Genomic DNA, 23,796 nt, shown 5'->3' on the forward strand with positions numbered 1-23,796 from the left:
TTTTAAGTGGTGGGAAACATCTTTTAATACATACAGAAAATCATTTTCAAATTCTGTTGTGACACAGCAGCCAGTTCCAAAATCATTCAGAGCCCTTCAAAATGTGCCTATTATATCTATTGTAGCCAAAAGATATTTAGGGACATCTCAGATACCTGCAAATGAGCAGAATTATTGGAACCTCGCTGTTGATTAATTCATCCCGGTAATGTCGTGCTGAGTGAGTCTGTCTTGGAATTAATGATCATTCTGATTCATACTGCATAATTTTGCCTTCAAAAAGGCCCCCTGTAGAGTCATGCCTTCAATAAACAGCTATAAAAACTTGAAGCAGCAGCAGAAGACGACTGACTGTCGTTTATTAACCACACCCATTGTCAATTCTATTAGATAGTTCCTTTACTGATTGCTGTATCTGATCACTGCACGAATTGCCCTGTCTGCTCTCATCCTGTTCCGCTACTAAGTCCCCATCAATCGGAAGCTCAGTGTTCTCATCAGTGAATTCACCACTTACTCAGAGGCAATCCCAATTTTCCCCAAAGGCCTATATTGGCATGCAAAAAAATCTAAATTGTGCAAAACTCGTGGTATCTGTTAGTGTCTGCTGCTTCTCAGCACTGCATTTTCCCCTTGGTGGCTGAATGTAAATGTGAGCTCTGAATCCTAGTCACGTGTAAGATCTGTTTACAACCACTCGATACACCTAGCTAAACTGGAAGAGACAGCCTTTTTGGTTTGGCGAGCAGGGCCTGCTTGGAACATATCAGAGCATCCTTGCAGAATGCAAAGTATGTTTTTGGGGCCTCCAGCGCTGCCACACACAGTTCATGAAAACTTTGCTGTCCAGTTAACCCCCCCCCCGCCCCCGGTGACATGCTGCATGTGCTGCTAATAAACTCTCTCGCATTGCTTTACAGAAGCTTCCCCCTCCCTCCACCTTGCAGCAGCACTTGATGCTTTGCCGATGTCATCCTTTTATATCTGTAAGATCGGCCTCATAGAATCACCAGTCAGTGATACGTATTACTTTCAACTGCTCGCTCACACTTCGTGTCATAGTCATTGTAATCCCCTTCTCCACATTATCTCTCCTTCTTGAGCTAGATGCTCTTGATCATGAGTCAGGGCTAGCAGTTCCAGTACGTTTTGTGAACCGCTTGCACTGAAAGGGCCTGAGAATACCGCGCCCACAGTGCACCATCAAAAGAAATAGTTCATAACAACTTCTGAGCATCAGGCTCCACGCATCGTCTCCAATCAATGGTGTGGCAACACTTCTGCATGCTATGGGCACAGACCAGTGAATGAAAACTTTTAACAGGAAGGTAGGTTTGGCTTCTAATTCATAAAAAAGGAAAGTAGGCCAAGATTTTGACGACTTCTCCTATAAAGAGGACGCAAAAATTGGGAGCCAGCTTTGGTTTTCAGGATGTAAAATAGAAGTCAGATTTTGCATGCACTCGTAATGAAGCTGAGGATGGCATAGTTCAAGATCAAGGATTTTGGTGTCGATAAGGACAGCCGAAACAGGAAGGCAGTATGCTCTTCAGCCCTTATGCTTGCTTGTTCATTCACATCACGCTGCTTGCCTCAACTCCATCTCTCTCGACTTTCCTAATATCCAAAAAATCTGCCAATTCTTATTTTTGAATATATTCAGTGACTGAACATCCACAGTCCCCCGGGTAGAGAATTTTAAGATTCACTCTCTTCTGAGTGAAGGGAATCCTTATCATCTCAGTGCTGAGCGGCTGACCTTGTTTTGAAACTATGATTTGAGGCACCCCAGCCAGAGGAAATAACATCCCTCTATCTACCTGTCAAGTTCCATATGTTTTAATAAGATCACTTCTCGTTCTTCTAAACACAAGAGAATAGAGACCTACTCCGTTTAATCTCTCCCCATCAGTCATCAGGTCCTAGAGTTATATTGGCTTTCAGTTTAATTAATCTTGCCAATGCAACTCTTTGCTAATGCTAACTTCTTTCAGCTGCTAATTTACTCCATTGCTGTTGTTCTGCACGAGTTTCAGTAAGGTTTCCATGGCTTTGTTCACAAATTATTTAATTACCTGCTCTGCTGTTTCCTTACCCTTCTGTATATTTTCTCCTTTCCCAGCCTGTAAATGAACAGCAATAATATTTGCTGAATATTCTTCTTTACATCTCCATAGAAGCTTTTAGAATCTGCCTTTTCTTTTTGGGTAGAGTTGTTCATGAATTCTATGCTTTCTTTCCTCATCGATGTCTGATGCTCCTTTGCTGAAGCCTGAAAATTTCCCACTTTTCAGTCTGACTGTTCCTTTTATGCTACATTATGAATCTTCTTTTTTCCCCTACTGATATCTTCAATTTCTGTTATTAACTTCACCTGGATCACTTTCCCTGTTGAGATTTTGCATCTTAAAGGGAATTACGTTCTTTGTAAACTACATATTAGTACTTTATACTTGGCCATTGCTTCTTTAGTGCAATGCCTTTAAAAATAGTTTCCCAATCTACCATACTCAAACACAAGTAATTCCTTTTCAGCTTGCTTTGGTCAGATTGAACTACCTTAATTTTAGTTTTGGGATTAAATTCATGATCATTTTCCCTAAAGGCCCCTTAATTACTAGGTGTCCTCCTGCCACATCCTTGGAGCAATTTTCTTTTTAACATTTCATACTTCAGGTCTGTGGACGCTTGTCCGTTAGTATCAACAGATGGACAATCTTGAGGCTGGACTCATGTGTTTGGCAAAACAGGTCATATCAGATTTCCTGCTGCTACTATATGCCAGAAAAACTGGGCTGCTTGTTTATCACCCCCCATGGTGTTTAATGGCACGCCATGTGGAAAATCAATAGTGTACCATGAAAATTCAGGACTGTTGATTACAGCTGATGTTTTTTTACTAAACTGATAGTTCGTGAGCGAAGGAAGGATTGCCTGAAGTTGATGGATAATCTTGTGAGAGGAAGTTTGATAGCGTTTTCAGGGAATTGTATGGAAGGAAGCTGATATAAAATGAAGTTCTGGAAACATTCAGTAAGACAGACTGCATCTGTAGAAAGAGGGTAAAGTAAATGTCTCAGGTGGATGAAATTGCCCAGTGCTGTTTGACCCGTAAGTTTAAACCTGTCTTGCTCTTCACTGATCACACCTGTAGTTGCTGATTATTTGCAGCACACATTTCATTTCAGGTTTATAGCACCTGGAGGATTTTGCTTAAGAAGAATATATTTTCTTGTTAAGCAAAACGTATTTTCTTCCTGGAATGAGGTTGCTAACCACATGCCCAACCCTTGTCCTTTTGTAGCCAGGCTAGGAACTGTCCATGGTGGAATTAAGAAGAATACGTATCTTGTGGTTTATTCCTCACCATAGGTGCTGCCTGACCTGCTGAGTTCCTCCACCTTGTGTGTGTGTTCCATAAGATTTCCAGTATCTCTTGCCCTCTTGGCTGGCTTCCTCTCCAGCAGCATGTGGTAGGGCTGGATTATCACATTCAATGCCTCTGAGTCTCTTTTTCTTTGCACAGTATCCTTTCAGAACTTTAGCAGTAGCATCGGCATTGTTTAAGGCTGGAGGCTATATGCCTGTGCAGCCCTGTGGGCTGTCATGCATCTAGTCTTAGAGATCAGTGTGGCGGTGATACTGATCAGCACATCTGATGGTGCTTTACCATTGTTTGAAGCTGACACAAGAAATATCACTCAGCCCCCAAATAAATGTGTTCTTGATGTAAGGCAATCGCAGGTCCTGGAGTTCACCTGAATTGTACAAAGAAGAGACAAAAGGATGAGCATTCAAACAAGTGAATTTCCATTTGGTCATGCTGCTGATGGAACTCCCGATGCACATCAAAGATGACTTTCACACCTTGATTTCTCACATGCTGGCATGTGCTGCTGGGGGATGTGTAAACTCGAGTCTATCAACTGCTTTGCCTGTGTTGTCTTATTCACACTGCAGGCTGAATTGGACTGTATCTAGTTTGCCATTACAATGCACACCTTCCTTCACTTAACCTGAGCTGAATTAAGAGGGCTGATGAGGCTTCAGTGGTGCGTGGGTCTCAGCTGGTTCAACTCAGAGGCTGGAGCACCCCGAAAGCCTTAGTCCAGAGAGAAAACTGAGGAGTGGAACTTCACCTCTCATCATAAATGGAGATGAGTTGTAGTTTTTAAAATTTTTAAGTGACTAAAGTTGCTGCAGTTTAAAAAATATATACTAATTATAGGTGACATCTGTATGGTATGGCTGTTCTGGAAATGCAAATTCAACTTGCTGAATTTGCAAATCAATAAAGATTCCAATTAAAGCTTGTTCTTGCAGAACTTTTTTTTCATCTTGCATTTCTTGTTGCATGTGCAGATGGAGTATTCCAATATGGAGCTTTTCGAGGGATGCAAGCCCCGTAATGTGGGGGGCATTTGTATTTGAGCAAAAGAACTTGAAATACTGAGAAATAATTGAAAATCAAAAAGCAAAATATAAACAATATTAGATATATTCCTCTTCTCAAAGATGCCGCCTGACTTTCTTCTTCTTGCATTTTTTTGTGTATATACATATAACCGTCTATTTCCTAATCTGTTGGCGAAGAATCCTTTGTGAAATACATTGCATTGCTGGGGCTGAGTTTTGTAGAATTGGAAAGTTGCAATTGCAATTATAAAGCTGGGCTATCCCACCATTACCTTCGGCTGCACGTGGAGTTCATGGAGGGAGAAGAGAGAAAACTAGACCTGACGTGACTGAATAGAGCTAGCACAGTTCATACCATCATCCCTTGGACTCCATTTTGCATCTGGCCATTGGTGAACAGTTGTCACCAATGACTGTCCCATTTCTGCCTCTTTCCCTTGTTTTCATGCTAAATTGTTTGCAGGTAATTAGGTATCTCCTGGAAGAGGCAGAAAGAAATATTGCAAAAGTTTTCTTTTCTATAGCTAGATTGTAGAAAGGTCAGAAACTGACTTAGTGACAAAAGGATTTTCATCAGAGTCTATGAATCGTGATTGAGTTACTTCCCTACAACTCTGCTTTGCTACATCTTGATTGTTTGGACAACTTTTATCTGTATCTGTCTATCTAGATATCTATATACAGCACAGAACAGGCCCTTCTAGCCCAACGAGCTGCATGGCCCAGCAACTCTCCAATTTAACCCTGATCTAATCCTTGGAAAAGTTACAGTGATCAATTCACATACTAACCGGTATGTTTTTGGAATGCGGGAGGAAACAGGAGCACCCATGAGGTCACAGGGAGAACATACCAACTCCTTACAGATGGTGCTGGGATTGAACTCCAAACTCCACCCCAGGCTGTAATAGCATTGTGCTAACCACTAAGCTACCATGGTGGCCAATGTGTAAATTTAAAATTTATCCATGTTTAAATTTAGGTAGCCGCCAACAGAACCAATGCATTGATTTACCCTCCTCCAGTATTTCAGATTCACAGTGGTAGCTATTTTGTCCCCACTGTACTAGAAGTCCTGCCACTCACTTTTAACAGCTAGTGGAAATATATTCTAACTGTTTTGGACCATTAATGTGACAATGTTTTTGAAGAGTAGCATTTTGGATTACTTCTTTCAAAACTTTAAGTTCCTCAAATGTTCATATTAATAGTTGTAGACTTGTATGCCAAATGGCTTGTCACTCTTATAACATTGTAATGACACTTCGCCTGGGCACCAACCAGTCACACCAAGCACAGGGGAAGACATCTGTCATTATCACAGGCCTGTTATTTCAGTCCTCGAGATGTCCACTGTCGTTTGTCTTGGGTTTTATTCACACTATTTTGATAATGAGTTCCAGGCTGCTAGAGAAGGACCTGGGCATCATAAAGGTTTGTCTTAATAAAGACCAAGTGGCAGTTGTATCATGTAAGCACCAGGCAAAGGCTCTCTGAAAGAAAACGGACTAATCATATCATCTTAACGTTCAACTGCTTTACCACAAGCATGCCCAATTTTCCCATCCTTCCCAATCATCAACATCTTGGAAGTCACCCTTGACCAGAAACTTAATTGGACCAGATCAGAAGCTGGGTATCTGGCTGTAAGTAACTTCATTCCTAACATCCCCAGTGCAATTCCACCACCTCCAAAGAGTCTTATAAACTACTTGCCATTTGCTATAATCGGAGGAGGTCACCCCTCATTCTTCTGACTTCTAGTGAACACAGACCCAGAGCTGTCAAATGCTCTTCATATGACAAGCTGTTCAATCTTGGAATCATATCCATGAACCTCTTTGGAACCCTGTCCAGTGTCAGCACATCCTTTCTAAGATAAGGGACACAAAACTGCTCACAGAATTCCAAGTGAGGTCTCACCAGTGCTTTATAAAGTGTCAACATTACACCCTTCTTTTATATTCTAAGTTTGCTTTCATTCTCACTTAGAAACATAGTGCCGATCCTTTACCTTCACTGAGTCAAATTCCAACCTAACAGCAGCTTCCAAGTGTGACATCTTTAATAGCAGAGTTTGCAGCACTTCAAGATCACTCCTTCTCTTGCTCGGTGAGGAATGTGTAATAAATCCTGGTCTCATTGAAGATGACCACATCCCACAAAAATCTAAGCAATGTTGGACCTGTGGACTGTTTTATTTAAAGAAAGCTATTCAACAGTGCATAGAATCACAACTGGTTAATGTAATAATTGGCACTTATTACCTGGTTATAGATGCCAGAATTGTACACATTCTGGCAGGCATTATATAATTCCTAGGTAAAACTATTGGAATATAGTTGGGTGCCAATTTTCTATACATACTTTCACTACACAATGATATCCTTTGTTGCATTTACTCACTTGAAGGTGTGCTATGAATAGAAAAAGCAACCAACTGCAAGTAATCAATAGCAAATGCATGATATTGCTTCTGCAATTGGAACAGAGAGTTGGAATTAACTAGCTGCCACAAGTGTAGGAGTTTTACTTACATTGCAAAACTTCTCCTCAATTAATTTTCTAAGAGTCCGCACATTGTGTATGTTGCACCCGAGTTAGATAGAAAACAAAATCAGAAATGTTGGAAGAACGCAACCGATTAAGCTAGGTTTGGGGAGTGGTGATTGGGGTCAGGAGATCAGATGCTGAAGTGAAACATCCCTGCAAAATGCAGAAAGAGGAAGGGAAGATGTGACTAGTGGTGGGATCGGGTTTGTGCTGCCAGAAATTGTGAAGGAGTTTGCTGCAGACCAGTTTAATTCTCAATCTCCCTCCCATACTGTTCTATCTGCTGCCTCCTCTGCTGCCAAAATGTGGCCTTCTGTAAACAAGAACAGCATCTTATCTCCTGTCTGGGCTCTTAACAATCTTATGGAATGCACACTGAATTTTAAGGCTTCAGGTAAACAGTTCTCTTCTTTTTTCCATTATCACACTCATCTCTTTCTCATCTTGTTTCTTTTAAGTGCATTGCCCAAGGTCTGTACTCGTATTTGTTTTCATCTGATTGGTGTAAACCTACTTCCTTTTGGTTACACCTCACTCCTTCCTCAGTCTGCTCAGTCAACCGTAAACCCTTCACTGCCTCACTTCTGAGGCAGGGTACCTGACCCAAAACATTAACTGGGCTCTCTTTCCACAGGTGCTGCTTGACAGGCTGAGTTCAGGGTTGAGTGATTGGTTCTTCAAACTTGGAACATCTGGTCAGTGAAGGTGCATAGATCAGGATGCTCTTCATTGACTCCAGCTTGTCATTCAATACTATCAGTGTCTCAAACTAATCAAAAAGGCTCAAGTCCTAAGCCTCAATACTTCCTTGTGCGATTGACTTCCTTACTTGCAGATCCCAGTCAATTTTTTTAAATTTCAAAATATACTTTATTCAAAAATAAAATTATATACAATAAACCATTCAATGACTCTCAATCCTTATGGTCTCTACATATCCATACTTTTGGTCACCCACGTGGCAATCCGTTGGTTCACCTTACCACACCATTATTGAGGGGTATACTCCCCGCCACCTGACCCCTCCCGCTCCTGCGGGAGAAGAAACCTAAACTGTGGTCCTTCCCCACCGGGCCCTTGCGGTGGCTGCACCAAGTTTCAGGGCGTCCCTCAGCACAAACTCCTGCAGCCGAGAATGTGCCAGTCAGCAGCACAGTCCCACGGACATCTCCATCTGCTGGTAGATCATCAAGTTTTGGACCGACCAAAGAGCGTCTTTCACCGAGTTGATGATCTGCCAGCAGCACCGGATGTTGGTCTCCGTGTGCGTCCCCGGGAACAGCCCGGAGATCAGAGAGTCCTCTGTTACGCAGCTGCTGGGGATGAAACGTGACACTAGCCCGTCCATCCTCCTCCACACCTTCTCTGCGAACTGACAGTGTGCAAAGAGGTGGATCACAGACTCCTCCTCACTGCAGTCCTCCTGTGGGCAGTGGGGTGTGGAGACAACGTTCCGGGCGTACAGGAGTGCTCTGACAGGGAGGGCCCCTCTCACCGCTAGCCAGGCGAGGTCCTGGTGCCTGTTGGTGAGATCTGGCGATGAGGCATTTTGCCAGATAAACTGGACTCTCTGCTCAGGGAACCACCCTGCTGTTTCTATCACGTCCTTCTCCTGCAGTGCCTGCAGGACATTACGTGCCGACCACTGCCTGATGACCCTGTGGTCAAAGGCGTTGACCTGGAAGAACTTTTCTACGAAGGACAGGCATGGCAGCAACGGCCAGCTGACTGGGGCATTGTGCGGGAGTGGGGCCGGACCCATCCTTCGTAGCCAGGGCGACAGATAGAACCTGGGCACATAGTGGTACTTGGGGCCCACATACCTGGGTTCTACACACAACCTGATGCAGCCACACACGAAGCTGACCATCAGAGTGAGGGCGACATTGGGGCGTTCTTGCCCCCATTGTCCAGGGACTTGTGCATGACAGTCCGTCTGATCCGCTCCATCTTGGATCCCCAGACGAATCTGAAGACGGCTCAGGTGATTTCCAAGCTGTAGGAGCAGGGGACGAGCCACACCTGCGCCAAGTACAGCAGCCCTGAGAGCACCTCACACCCGATGACCAGGTTCTTGCCCGTTATTGATAGGGAGCGCCCTCCCCACAGACCCAAGGATTGGGAACAACATCTTCTCTACAATCACCATCAGCAAGGTGCACCACGAGGTTCTGTGCGTAGCCCTCTGCTTTACTCACTTTTTATTTAGAACAGTGAGACTACGCAGAGGTCCAAAGCATATTTAAATTTGCTGACGACACCACTGTCGTTGGCCGAATCAAAGGTGGTGACAAATCAGCATATAGGAGAGAGATTGAAAATCTGGCTGAGTGTTGTCACAACAACAACCTCTCACTCAATGTCAGCAAGACCAAGGAGCTGATTATTGATTATAGGAGGAGGAAACCAGAAGTCAATGATCTGGTTGTCACTGGGGGATCAAAGGTGGAGAGAGTCAGAAATTTTAAATTCCTTGGTGTTTTCATTCCTGTCCTAGTTCCCATATGTAAGTGATGTTACAAAGAAAGCACGGCGGTGCCTCTATTTTCTTAGAAGTTTGTGAAAATTCAGCATGTCATCTAAAACTTTGACAAACTTCTAAAGATGTGTGGTGAAGAGTATATTGACTGGCTGCATCACAGCCTGGAATGGAAGCACCAAATCCTTTGAACAGAAAAGCCTGCCTAAAGCAGTGGATACTGCCCAATCTATCACGTGTAAAGCCATTGAGAACATTTACATGGAAAGCAGCATCCATCACCTTGGGCTCCCACCATCCAGGCCATGCTCTCTTCTCACTGCTGCCATCAGGAAGGAGGTACAGGAGCCTCAAAACCCACACCACCACATTCAGGAACAATTATTACCCCTTAACCATCAGGCTCTTGAACCAGAGGGAATAACTTCACTCACCCCATCACTGAACTTTTCTCACAACCTATGGACTACCTTTCAAGGATCCTTTGTCTCATGTTCTCAATATTTATTGTTTGTTTATTTATTCTCTTTCTGTATTTGCACAGTTTGTTGACTGTTGCACGTTAGTGTTTGCCCATCTTGTAGGCTGATGTCTTTCACTGATTTTATTGTTTATTTACTGTGAATGCAAGAAAATGAATGTCAGGGTTGTATGTGGTGACATATGTAATTTGATAATAAATTTACTTTGTACTAGAACTTTCTTCCAGTGTTTCAGCTTTGGGTTCAGATTCCAGCATCTTTTTTTGTCTAGTAATATGCACTCAGCCGTTGATCCGTTAACCATCAATTATTTTTTATGAAGTGGGTAACTCCAATATAAAGTTCTCCATATTCAGTTCAGTGTGATTCACCCAATGCATGGAGCAAATTTGCTGTTATTCATCACTTGTGTTTCTAATCATTAGATCATGTTAGATATACAGTATAACCACATGCATCAGTCAACTGTGCAGTTCTTTTGCATTTGCACGCTGTCCTATTTACACAGCATGGAAATTATTGGAAATAAAATTATTCTTGTGAATTTTTAAATGGTTTCTCTTTCTGTTGAAATGCAATTTGTTTTCAATAATGAGAAATGAGTTTCATGTGAAATATTTTAGGAGCAACATTGTTTTTAGTGATTGTTGTCTTGATGTTGACTTTGCAGAAGAGGTGATCAATTCTGCACAAAGGTTAACAAACTGTTTTAAAAAATTGGTTGTATATGAACTATTGCAAACATTTGTACGTGATATTTGCTCAGAAATTAATTCTCTGCTTGGAATTCTTTTCATAAATGAAATCGGTGGCATTCATATTTTGGGGTGAAATTCAAAATGAGGTTTAATGCAAGACACAATAGAGGATAAATAATTGGTGGCAATGAAACACGTTCTGACCAAATGAGTGTTTGTCTGTTCCACCTGCCTCTGGTTTCTTTTTTATGACCATCTGTGTAAAAGCTAAATTGCTTAATGCATCCTGAAGGGGCACAGACATTTAACCTTAATGTCACCAACTTCGCTGAATCCAGATGGATTCAAGTTTCCCGGAGGATTGGATGCTGGGGTTAGAAATGAATAATGAAGGCACCTTTATTAGACTGGATTAGTTGATTTCTGCTTTTACAGTATCTAATTTTTACTCTTGTCATTGAATCTTGCTTGCTTCTGGCAGATGTTGATGAATGTTGGCGCTATCCTGGTCGACTCTGTGCACATAATTGTGAGAATACCCCAGGGTCTTATTACTGCACCTGCAGCACTGGATTCAAGCTAGCACTTGACAGCAAGAACTGTGAAGGTATTTTAATCACAATGTTGGCACATGGTAATAGCAACAACAGGGGAAAAAAACATGAGTCAGCTTGAGCCTGTAGCCACACTGTATTTAAATACATATAATGTACAGTGTGAGAAGCAAAATGAGTGGTTTAAAATTGTCATTAATAAGATTGTATCCTACAGAAGATACACATTTAATGCCTCATTGTTTAACAGTATTATATAATCTTTTATCATCAATTTGTATCAGCCATTTTCACCATGGGGGGAACAGTACTAGTTCAAGGGGTCATAATTTTAAGTGATTGGAAGAAAATATAGGGGGGAATATCAGGAATAACTTTTTTAAACAAGGAGTGGTGGGTATGTGGAATTCCTGCTAAGGTTGGTGGTAGACTTTATGTAGGAGGGAAGGGTTAGATTTATTTTAGAACAGTTATAAGGTCAACACAACATTGTGGACTGAAGAGTCTGTCCTGTGCTGTAGCGTTCTACTGTATGCTTTGTTGGTGTTCCTTTCCATACCTTGGGGTGTATCGGGCAGCAACCTTGGTGTTTCCTTGGAAATTTTGTCTGTTTCTTATGAGGCTGAGTTGTTAGCTCGACGTTCAACCCAACACGGATGGAAAGTGTGCAAGGAGTTGGCTGGATTCGAACCCGGGAGCACATGCCTCCGTCTGGTGCTAATGCCACTACACCACTGGCCAGCTTCTGGGTTTTATGCTCTATGTTTAATTCAATTACCAAGTTCATGGAGTCTATCTCTCCTTGTTTATAATTCCCCAATGATCACCATAAATTATTAGAAGCTTTGGGGTTTCTTAACTCTATATGAAAATGTTGCAGCAAAGTTTAAGGAGCTTGGGTCATCCCCTTTCTTACCTGCTTAAGTTTTCCCAGAATTTTTTGATGACAAGGTGTGAAGTTTTATTTTGTGTGATTCCAAACAACGTCTTCCACATCACTACAATCATTATATCCACCCAATCCTCTCCTCTTGGTCACCATCATTGACAAAGTGGAAATTAGGCAATGATTGGAGACCATTATTTTGCATGTCACTTTCAGACTTTGAAACCATTAGTTCAGCACGCTTTCCTCAGTAGTCTTTCTAAGAAGAGCCTTCCATTGCTTCTAGCCAGTCCTCTATGACAACACTGATATATTTAATGATCTTTCTATCTCACCCAACCCTTCAATGCAGAGCCTTTTTAGATCTTGAAGTGTGTCCCAGACCAACATTGCTGATATCTCCTCAGCCTTAGGTTATGATATGATAAGCAAATTGCATCTAACTTATCTCCCACTATCAGTTCTCAACAAATTGCTTCACATCTATCTCATTGCTGTTACTGATTAAATTTAATTTCCACTGCAGTTTCATTCTGCAGTGCAGAAACAACTCCAAGCTGTCGCCTTATCTGTTCTCCTGGATATTTTTTTCACTCCCAGTCATAAAAATCCAGGAGTATAGAACATAGAACAATGAAGCACAGGATCAGGTCCTTAAGCCCATGAAATCTGTGACTATCACCATGTCAATTTAAACTAAACCCCTCTACCTGGTCTACATCTCACCATTCCCTGGCGGTTCACATGTCTCTCAAAATGCCTTTTAAATGTTATTGTGTCTGCTTTCACCATTGTTACTCGGCCATGCATTATGGGGCACCTGCCGCTCTCTGTGTTTTTTTTAAAAGCCCTGTAAATCTCCTGTAAGTTTTCCCTCTTTCACCTTAAAGCAATACCCTCAAGTATTTTTCAATTCCACTGTAGGAAAGAGATGCTGTGTCTTTACCAGATCTGTGCCTCCTGTAACTTATATACTTTTACCAGGTTGCACCTCAATCAGTGAAAAAAGTCCGAGTTCTTCTAACTTCTCCTTATACCTAATGATCTAATCCAGGAAACATCCTGGTGAATGAACATCTTTTACAACCTCACCAAAGCCTTCACATCCTTCCTGTAATGCAACAACCAGAACTGCAAACACACTCCAAATGTGGCCTTGCCAAAGTTTTATAAAGCTAAGGCATGGCTTCCTGACTACTATACCCAACATCCTGACCGATAAAGGCAAGTATGCCATATGACTTCTTTACCACCGTATCTGCTTGTGTGGCCACTTAAAGTGAACTACAGACTTATATCCAAAGATCCCACTGTACATCAGTGTTCCTAAGGGATGTGCCATTTACTGTATGCTTTCCCCTTACATGTGACCTCCCAAAAAGCGACATCTCGCATTTGTCCAAATTAAGCGCCATCTGTCGTTTCTCTGCCCATCTTTCCAATTGGTGTATATACTGCTGTTTGCATTGACAACCATTCCCGCTGTTCCCAACTTTGTCAGTTTCTGTGCCAGTTTCAAACTTACTAATCAGCCCACCTCCATCTTTGTCCAACTCATTAATGTATCTCAAACAACAGAAATCCAAGGACTTATCCCTGTTGAACACCACAGGTCACAGACACCCCGTCAGAATAACATCTCCACTACTACTCTCTGTCTTCCGTGAGCAAGCCAGTTTTTGGATCTAAGTTACTGTAGATTCAGTGTGCTTTGATCTTTAATATCAGCCTAACATGAAGGACTTTGTTGAGTACCTTACTAAAGTTCATGTATATAACATCCACTGCCCTAACCATCTTTGTCACCTCCTGAAAAACTCAGTCAAGTTTTTAAGATATGACCTCCCGCACAAAGTCATGTTGACTATTCATAATAATGCAATGCTTTTCCAGATGCGAGTCCCTAAGGATCTGCTCCAGTACTTTTCCAACTAATGATAAAGGGTTCACTGACCTATAATTTCCTGGTTACCCTTCTTAAACAAAGGAACTACATTGGCTATTCTCCAGTTCTCTGCACCTTACCTGTGGCTAAAGAAGATGCTTACCTTACTGTCAAGGCAATCTCCTCTCTTGTCCCTCCCAATAACCTGGGATAGAGGCCATGGGTTTATCTACCTTAATATTCTTCAGCATAATGACCCAGCACTGCCTCCTTCTTAATATGAACCTGGAATATCAGTATACCCCTCTCTGATCTTACAGTTCTTTGTGTCCTTCTCCTTGGTGAATATCAATGCAAAACACTCATTTAGTACTTTGTCTATTTCTTCTGGCTCTAGGCAATATTTCTATTTTTTTTGTCCTTCAGTGTCCTACCCTCTCCCTAGATGCCCTCTTTTTGTCATGTATGTATAAAGTGCCTTTGACTTTTCTTAACCCTTCTGCCAAGTACATTTCATGGTCCCTTTTAGCTATCCTGATTCTGTGTTTAATGTCTTTCCTGCTCCCTTTATATCCTGCAATGGCCTTTTCCAATTTCAGCTTCCTAAACCTTACCATCAAAATGTTTACTGACAGGACGGCCCCAATGCAGGTACCACAGCATTTATCACGCACCTGGCTCTGATACACCTAGAAACCAAGAACACTTATGTCAGAATGCCATTTCTAGATTTCAGTTCAGCATTCAACACTACTGTCCCACAGACCCTGGTGGACAAATTCCTACTCCTCAGTGTAATTACAGCGCTGTGCAAGTGGGTGTTGGGCTTCCTAATGAACAGACAGATAGCCAGGATGTCCAACCACCGCACCCTCCACATCATCCTTAATAGGTGGCCCCCCCACCCCAGCACTCTGTTGTATTCTCTCCTCACACGTGACATTATGACCTAACACCAGAGTAATCACATTGCCAAGTTCGTTGATGACATGACAGTGGTGTGGCTCATCATCAAGAATGATGAGATGGCCTACAGAGAGGAGGTGAAAGAGCCCAAGGTCTGGTGTCAGGCAAATAGCCTCTTCCTCAATGTCAACAAGGCAAGGGAGATGGTTATTGACTTGAGAACTCATACTACTCACACCCCTCTTTACATCAGTGGCACAGCAATGAAAACTACAGGCAGCTTCCATCTCCTGGAAGTGCACATCTTGCATAACATTTCATGGTACCAGAACACATCCTTCACAATCAGGAAAGCTCACCAATGCCTCTGCTTTCTGAGGAGAATGAAGAGAGTTGGACTATGCACATCCATACTCATGTCATTCTACAGGTGCATTGTAGAGAGCACCCCAACAAGCTGCATTACTGCTTGGTACAGAAACTGCTGTGGCAGACAGGAAGGCTCTACAATAGGCAGTCAAAACTGCCCAAAGTATCACCAGCACAAGCCTACCCACCATCAAGGACATATACACAGAAAGGTACTGCAATTGGGCCAGTAACATCATGAAGCATTCCACGGTCCCTGCTCATGGACTGCTTTTCCCACTCCCATTAAGGAAGAGGCTATGTAGCATCCACACTAGGACTACCAGACTCAAAACAGTTCCTTTCCCCAAGCAGTAAGGCTGATCAGGATTTGCACGCACTAACCCACCCCTCCACACCCCCGACCAGCACTACTTTATCACTTTCTGTAAGTCACCTTATGTGCAAACACCCCTGTGGGTAGTGTCACCTCATGGACATACCATCAGTCTGTGTATATAAACTCTCTTACGTATTTACGTTTAGTTTTTTATTTTATTATTGTGTTTTTGTTTGTTCTGCATTGCATCCGGAGTAACAATTATTTCACTTCCCTTTACAGTTGTGTGTAATGCCATTAAACAATCTTGAATCTTACATTTGCTTCCATTTTCTTATGACTAAATTTGCAACACACTTCTTCATCCATGGTTCCCAGACCTTGCCATTCTTGTCTTTCTTCCCCATGGGAATAAGTTGGTCCTGACTTCTAACCAATTCGCTTTGAAATCACCCTCCCAGTGTTGAATGTGGATTTAGCCAACACCTGCTGCTTTGCATCTACCCTGCCCTATTCCTGCCTAATATTGTTATAATTTGCCCATCGCTAATTTAGCTCTTTTTTTTCCCTGGGGTCCATTCTCATCATTATCCATAGCTATGCGAATAAGAATTTTGAACTCTATTCCCAAACTGCTCTTCCAGAGAAATTTCAACCACCTGGGCAAGCCCATTTCTGAGCTACAAGGTCTAATATTGTCCCTGCCATGCTTGAAATATCTATAGCTTCTGTCAAGAAATCCTCCTGGAGGCACGTAACAAACTCTGTCCCATCTAATCCTCTGGCACCAAGGGCGTCCCAGCAATATTGGGGCATTGAAGTAACCCATCACAACAACACTGTTGGCTCTACATCTTCTCCATAACCAACCTGCAGATTTGTTCCTCCATCTGCTGCCGGCAATTGGGAGGCCTATAGTATAACCCCATCGAACCCCATCCCACCAATTTCTCCTTTCTTATTGCTGAGCCAGTTTACCTTACTTGATGAGCCCTCCACTATGTCCTCTCTAAGTGTAGGTGTGACATTCTGCCTGATCAATAGTGCAACCACGCTCCCCCCAACCAACCACCCCTTTTACTTCCATTTCTATCACCTCAGAAACATCAGGCTGTCCATCTTTAATATCTCTAATAATCTATGATGTTGGAGCTATTACAGGTTCTAAGCTTTCCTGCTGTTATCATAATACCCCTTACAATGAAGCAAGTAACACTAGCCCATCAGTCCCACTGTGTTCATTAACCTGGGCTTACCTATTTTTACTTTCGGACTTCCTTGGCCAAAACTCTATCTTACCTTCAACATTTCCACCTACTGATCTACTACTCTGGTTCCTAGCCCCTACCACACCAATTTTAACTCTTCCTACGTGGCACTAGCAAGCCTCCCTGTGAGGATATTGATACCTCTCTGTTTTGGTGTAACGCGTCCTTATACCGTTGTTACCTGCCTTGGAAGAGAGCTCAATGATCCATGTATCCAAAGTTCTCCCCCTCCTCCACCCCCTCCCCCAACCCCAGACCAGCTACTTAGCCACACATTCAACTGTAAAGCAGAAAGCCTTCTCCATATTTGAACCAGCTTCTTCATCCGTAATGGGCCATCTTCATCCTCATAACAACTTTTCTAAAAAAACTTGGTCTAACCTTTCATTCCCTTAGTGTTTCTCCTTCGTTCTTGCAATTCCAGCTAATTGTGCCCTCATGGTCCAGGACAAGTAAATGCAAAATCTGGAGGAAGGAAGCTCAGTTAGCAAAACCAGTCTGAGGTGAGCGGAAGCCCTAAAGCATTCTCCTTGTGCTGACCCTTGAAAGCAGAAATTCTACATAGATAAACTTTCCTCAGTGTGAGAGAACTTATAATACCTTTTATGATTAGAAGATTTATCCCCAAAGTCATAGTCATAGTCATACTTTATTGATCCCAGGGGAAATTGGTTTTTGTTACAGTTGCACCGTAAATAATAAATAGTAATATGTAAATTATGCCAGGAAATAAGTCCAGGACCCACCTATTGGCTCAGGGTGTCTGACCCTCCAAGGGAGGAGACGTAAAGTTTGATGGCCACGGGCAGGAATGACTTCCTATGATGCTCTATGTTGCATCTCGGTGGAACGAGTCTCTGGCTGAAGGTACTCCTGTGCCCAACCAGTACATTATGTAGTGGATGGGAGACATTGTCCAAGATGGCATGCAACTTGGACAGCATTCTCTTTTCAGACACCACCGTCAGAGAGTCCAGTTCCATCCCCACAACATCACTGGCCTTACGAATGAATATTGTTTCTTTCTCATTTCCAAAGATTCCCTTTGTGAAGCCACTATTTGCTGGGGTTACAGTTCCTCACTTGCTGGTCACTTTGGTGATTTTCTCAAAAAATATTCAGATGTGAGTCTTGACTAGCTGTGTCAACCATGACGGTCATAAGAACTCAGTTAGGTCCTTCCCTTTGCAGAAACTCAGGCGTGCATACTTTATTGTTCCAATGCTAAAGTTAGATTTATTTATAAAAGCCTTAATAGTCATTCTAAAAACTGCTACTCAGAACGCTAAAAGAGACCTTTTTTATTTAGTGAAATGTGATTGCGCAATTTTCATAAGATATGAAACTTTAGGATAGATGAGCTTTCCTGCCTTATTTGTAATATCAGTATATTCCAGGGCCAGATGCAATATACCCCAAGTTATTCCTCCCTGGATATGGGAGTAGTACTAGAGGATTAGAGGATGAGAAATGTTGTTCTGTTGTTCAAGAAAGGGATTATCATGGGAATGAAAGACCAATAAGTCTTACGTTAATGGTAGGCAATTATTGGAAAGGATGATTAGTAATGGGACTTATGAGCATTTGGAGAAGCATAGTGTTATTAGGGATAGTCAGTATGACTTTATGAGGGGCAGGTCATGTCTCACGGACCTAATTGAACTTTTTCGAGGAGGTGACAAAATGAATTGATGAAGGTAGCTTGGTGGATGTGTAGTATATGAATTGCAGTAAGACTTTTGACGAAGTTCCCTATGGTAGGCTTACCCAGAAAGTCATGAGGAATGGGATCTATGGAAACTTGGCTGCATGGATTTAGAATTGGCTTGCTCAGAGAAGGTAGAAGGTGGTAGTAGATGGCGTATATTATGCTTGGAGGTTAGTGATTAGTGGTGTTCTGCAGTGATCTGTTCTGGGAACCTTGTTCCTTATGATTTTTATAAATGACTTGGATGAGAAAGTGGAAGGTGGATTAGTAAATCTGCAGATGACACAAAGGTTGGAGGTATTGTGGATAGTGTAGAACAGGGGTCCCCAACCTTTTTTTGCACCGCGGACCGGTTTAGTATTGACAATGTTCTTGTGGACCTGCTGACCAGTGGTGGTGGGGTGGGTGGTGAGCGTAGGGTTGCCAACCGACAAGAGTAGCAGTCAAATATGGGACACTTGTGAAAGATTACCATGACCATGAAGCCTTGCGCGGGCACCTGTGTGTGCATGTGTGTACGTGCCAAATTTTTTTCTACAAATCATTTTTGGCGATTCTGTTCAGTGAAACTACACTACATACATTATGTCTACTTTATATAGGCTGTGTATTTATCATATCATTCCTGCTTTTACTATATGTTAGTCTTATTTTAGGTTTTATGTGTTATTTGGTATGATTTGATAGGTTATTTTTTGGGTCAGGGAACGCTCAAAAATTTTTCCCATGTAAATTAATGGTAGTTGCTTCTTCGCCTTGGCACGAAAGGTTTCATAGGAACGCTGTACTTTAGCTGGGGAAATACGGGACAAGGGCGGTCCCGTATGGGACAAACCAACTTAGCCCAACATAGGGGCTGTCCCGGCTATTACGGGACAGTTGGCAACCCTGGGGGAGGGGTGGTGTTAATCACGACTGGAATATAGGTGGTAAGTCAACTATAAGTCACTTATAAGTGGCTAATACACTCAATTTCTTTTCTAAAAGGGTTTCTCTAACAAATTTAATATTAAACACACAGCGCATACTTTCCTTGCATCAACATAGTGATAAGTCAATTATAAGTCACTTGTAAGTCAATAGCATCATAACATTTTAAGTAACGTTTGGATATTAAACACACAGCACATATTGTCCCTGTATGAACATATAAAATCATTGCAGCACACCAATATCGCTGAATCAGTGGGAGCCCTGGGCTTGTTTCCCTGCAACAAGACGATCCCATCGAGGGGTGATGGGAGACAGCGATACTCGATGGGGTTCCTTGTGTCCAGTCTATTCCGCAATTTCGTTTTTGTTGCATTCATTGCAGAAAACCCCGCTTCGCAGAGATATGTTGGAAATGGAAGCAACGTTTTTAGTGCTTTCGTGGCTATCTCAGGATATTTAGCCTTGACTTCGATCCAGAATGCCGGCAGAGATGTGTTTTTTTAAAAATATTTTATTTAATTTTTTAAAGAAGAAATGTAAGGACTCAATTAATACAACTAATACAGATCAAAAAAAAATTAATTCGAATACATTAAGTCCAAGAGGAAAAAAAGAACACCTATCCAACACCATCTCCCCACATTTAATAAAAAGGAGGGAGAAAAAAAACATAAAAGACAGAGGAAAGAAAGGAGAGCAGAAAAAAGAAAAGAGAAAAAAAAGAAAAAGAAGAGTAGGCATCCAGCTCTGAGTCAGTTTAAAATACAAATTTAAGAAAATAGCTTATTATAAGGGATATATTAATTAAAAAAAATAAAATAAATAGATTAAACAATCTGGGCATTTAAGTAATCCGAATATGGTTGCCAAATCTCAATGAACATAGTGTACCCATTCCTAAGCGTATAAGTAGTCTTCTCAAGGGGTATACAACTCTGCATTTCTTTATTCCAACGATCAATATGTACAAGGGAATTGGATTTCCATGTTACCGCTATGCATTTCCTGGCCACTGACAATGCAATTTTAATAAATTTGGATTTATTCCTGGGGACGTTAACTTTCAAATCTGCTAAATTCTCCAGAAGAAACAATTCTGGGTCTAGAGGGAAATCCATCCCCAGAATCTTCCCCAGTACCTCCCCAGGTCTATCCAAAAAGATCTCAGTTTCGTGCATAGCCAGGTGGAATGAAAAAAGGTACCAACATCTATACCACACCTGAAACACTTGTCAGAAATTTCTGGTTTATTTTAATGTGTTTTTTCAGGTGTGAGATACAACTGATGTAAAAAATTAATATGTATCATTCTGTATCTAGAGTTGATAAGAGTGGTAACACTATCCAAACATAGGTGTGACCAACATTGATGATCAATTACAATGCCCAAATCCAATTCCCATCTCTCCCTCGATCTGTATATACCAAGCTTTGGGCATTGGTCTTGGAATAAAGAATACATATTAGAAATAAATTTAGTTGTATTCCCCTTTCGGATTAGAATCTCCATGTCTGAGCACCTTGGTAGGGCCAGTGATGGACCCAAACAGTCCCTCAAAAAAGATCGTAATTGGAGATAGCAGAAGAATGTGTTATTAAATAAATTATATTTATTTTTAAGTCCCTCAAAAGACATAAGCTGCATCTGCTGATTATAACAATCTTCAATATGCCTGATACCGTGTTGATATCAGGTGACTAGAAATTTATTTCCCAGAGTCATGGGTATTAATCTGTTCTGAGATAGAGGTGTCTTTGAGGATATTCCTCTTTTTAGACCCATAAGTTGTTTAATTTTTTCCCAGATATAAATTACATGTCTCAATAGAGGATTATTTCTTTTCTTTTTAATTAATTTGGTCCAATTTACATATAAATTCTCTGCCATCTCTTCTCCTACCATATGTAAGCCGATTGTAAGAAGGAATAGTTGTCTCATCAAAAAAAAAGCAATAAAACGTGCTTGTGCAGCTAAATAATATTTTTAAAAATCTGGTAATTCTAACCCTCCCAATTTATAGCCCCAGGTCAATTTTTCCATGGAGATTCTAGATATTTTACCCGACCATAAAAATAGACGAATATGTCCATTGAGAATCTTAAAAAAATTATTGGATAATGGGATGGGTAAAGACTGAAAAAAATATTGAAGTCTTGGCATTATCTTAATTTTTACACAGTTTACCCTGCCCATCAGTGTGATGGGAAGCTTTATCCACCTACATAGGTCCTCCTTGACATTCCGCAGCAAGGGGAGATAATTGAGTTTATAAAGGTCATCCAAATTACGATTAAACTTAATCCCCCTATATTTCATGGTGAATTTAACCCATCTAAATCGAGTGCCATATTGATATTGGGCATAGTCTCCTCTACCTAAAGGTAAAATTTCACTTTTATTCCAATTTATTTTATATCCCTAGACTATACCATAATTGTCCAGCAAGGCCCTAAGTCTTACCAAAGAGCTGGCCGGGTCAGCCAAATATACTAAAATGTCATCAGCAAATAAATTAATTTTATACTCTTCCTGGGCTACTTTCAACCCCTTTATGTCTGGATCCCGTCTAACAGCCTCAGCCAATGGCTCTATTGCCAGAACAAATAGAGCTGGAGATAGTGGGCAACCTTGTCTACTAGATCTATGTAGAGAGAATACTGATGAAATCTGATGGTAAAGTGCTTTTATCCAATTTATGAATATTTGGCCTAGACCAAATTTTTCCATTGTTTTAAATAAAAAAATCCCATTCAAGTCTATCAAAGGCCTTTTCAGCATCTAAAGCCACTGCTACAGTCGGGTCCACCTTCGTCCTAGCTAAATGTAATATAGTCAATAGTCTGCCAATATTATCAGATAATTGTCTAATTTTAATAAATCCTGTTTGATCGGATTTAATCAATTTTGGCAGATATCGAGCTAATCTATTAGCCAATGCCTTTGCTATAATTTTATAGTCGGTATTTATAAGTGAGATAGGCCTATAAAATGCTGGTTTTAGCAGATCCTTATCCTTCCTAAGAATTAACGTAATAATTGCTGTTGAAAAGGATTCCGGTGGAGTATGGGTCTCCTCAGCCTGAGTCACAACCCTCATAAAAAGGGGCATTAATTGATCCTTAACTTCTCTATAAAATTCAGGGGGAAAACCATCATCTCCTGGCAATTTATTAGCCTGTAGTAAGCCTAGGGCTCTTTCAATTTCATCCCTAGAGAAAGGGGCATTCAATTCTTCCTGATCTTGTTGACTCAATTTGGGAAGTTGTAAATTAGACAAGAAATCATCAATTTTCAGTGAGTCACCCACTGATTCTGAATTATATAGTTCCGAGTAGAACTGCTTAAAAGTATCACTTATTTCTTTTGGCTTATATGAAATCTTACCTTCCCCTGTCTGAATCACATTTATTGTTCTGGAGGTTTCTTCCACCCTCAATTGCCAAGATAGTACTTTATGGGTTCTCTCTCCTAATTCATAATATTGTTGTTTTGATTTTAGTATCATTTTTTTCTATTCTATAGGTTTGTGTTATACTCTAATTTTTTATTTATTAATTTTTTATAATTTTCCTCTGTTGTTAAATTCTGACAATCTTTCTCTAATTGTGTTATTTCTTTCTCCAATTCATTTAATTCTGTTACATATTTATTTTTTATGCTATTAACATATCCAATTACCTGTCCTCTTAAGCATGCTTTTAATGTGTCCCATAATAAGAAATTATTGGCAGTAGAGGGTGAGTTCGTCTCTTTCAGAACAACTCTATTTGAGCTCTAATAAAACTGCAAAACTCTGGTCTTTTCAACAGCAAAGGATTAAAATGCCATCTATACAATGTTTTTTGTTTAATAGGTATTTCGATTGATAAAATTAAAGGTGAGTGGTCGAATGGTAGTCCAGCAGCATATTCTGTTTGAATGATCCTACTTTCTAATTTAGCTGATATTAGAAATAAGTCAATTCCAGAGTAGGAATCATATTGTTTTGAATAGAAAGAGTAGTCTCTTTCCCTTGGATGCTGCCATCTCCAAGCATCAATTATATTCAAGTCCTTCATGAAGGCCAGGGTGGTTTTTGTTGCCCTGACCTTCATGACTTTTTTAACTGATCTATCTAAAATTGGATCCAGACAAAAATTGAAATTCCCTCCAATTAAGATATTTTCATATCCTTGAACAACTTTCAAAAATATATTTTGGATAAATTTCTTGTGGTCATAATTGGGGGCATATAAATTCAAAAATGTCCAGGATTCTGAATACATTTGACCATTGACCATAACAAATCTTCCAGCCGGATCTATGACAGTACCCTCCACCAATTCACTGGCAAATTCTT

The 23,796-nt window shown here is 41.0% G+C and overlaps 1 protein-coding gene across 4 annotated transcripts in view; it reads left to right on the forward strand.

Annotated features, from left to right (window-relative positions):
- Nucleotides 1-23,796, forward strand: part of fbln2 (fibulin 2) — a 254,081-nt gene that overhangs the window by 194,154 nt on the left and 36,131 nt on the right. For 3 of the 4 annotated variants that reach the window (XM_072280371.1, XM_072280369.1, XM_072280370.1), the window contains one exon: nucleotides 11,110-11,235. The exons of the other annotated variant lie outside the window; for it this stretch is intronic. In XM_072280371.1, the coding sequence (XP_072136472.1) occupies nucleotides 11,110-11,235 (126 nt within the window). The remainder of the gene's footprint in view (nucleotides 1-11,109; nucleotides 11,236-23,796) is intronic. 4 annotated transcript variants of the gene reach the window in all.

Source organism: Mobula birostris, chromosome 16, assembly GCF_030028105.1.
Source record: "Mobula birostris isolate sMobBir1 chromosome 16, sMobBir1.hap1, whole genome shotgun sequence".
Classification (NCBI taxonomy): domain Eukaryota; kingdom Metazoa; phylum Chordata; class Chondrichthyes; order Myliobatiformes; family Myliobatidae; genus Mobula; species Mobula birostris.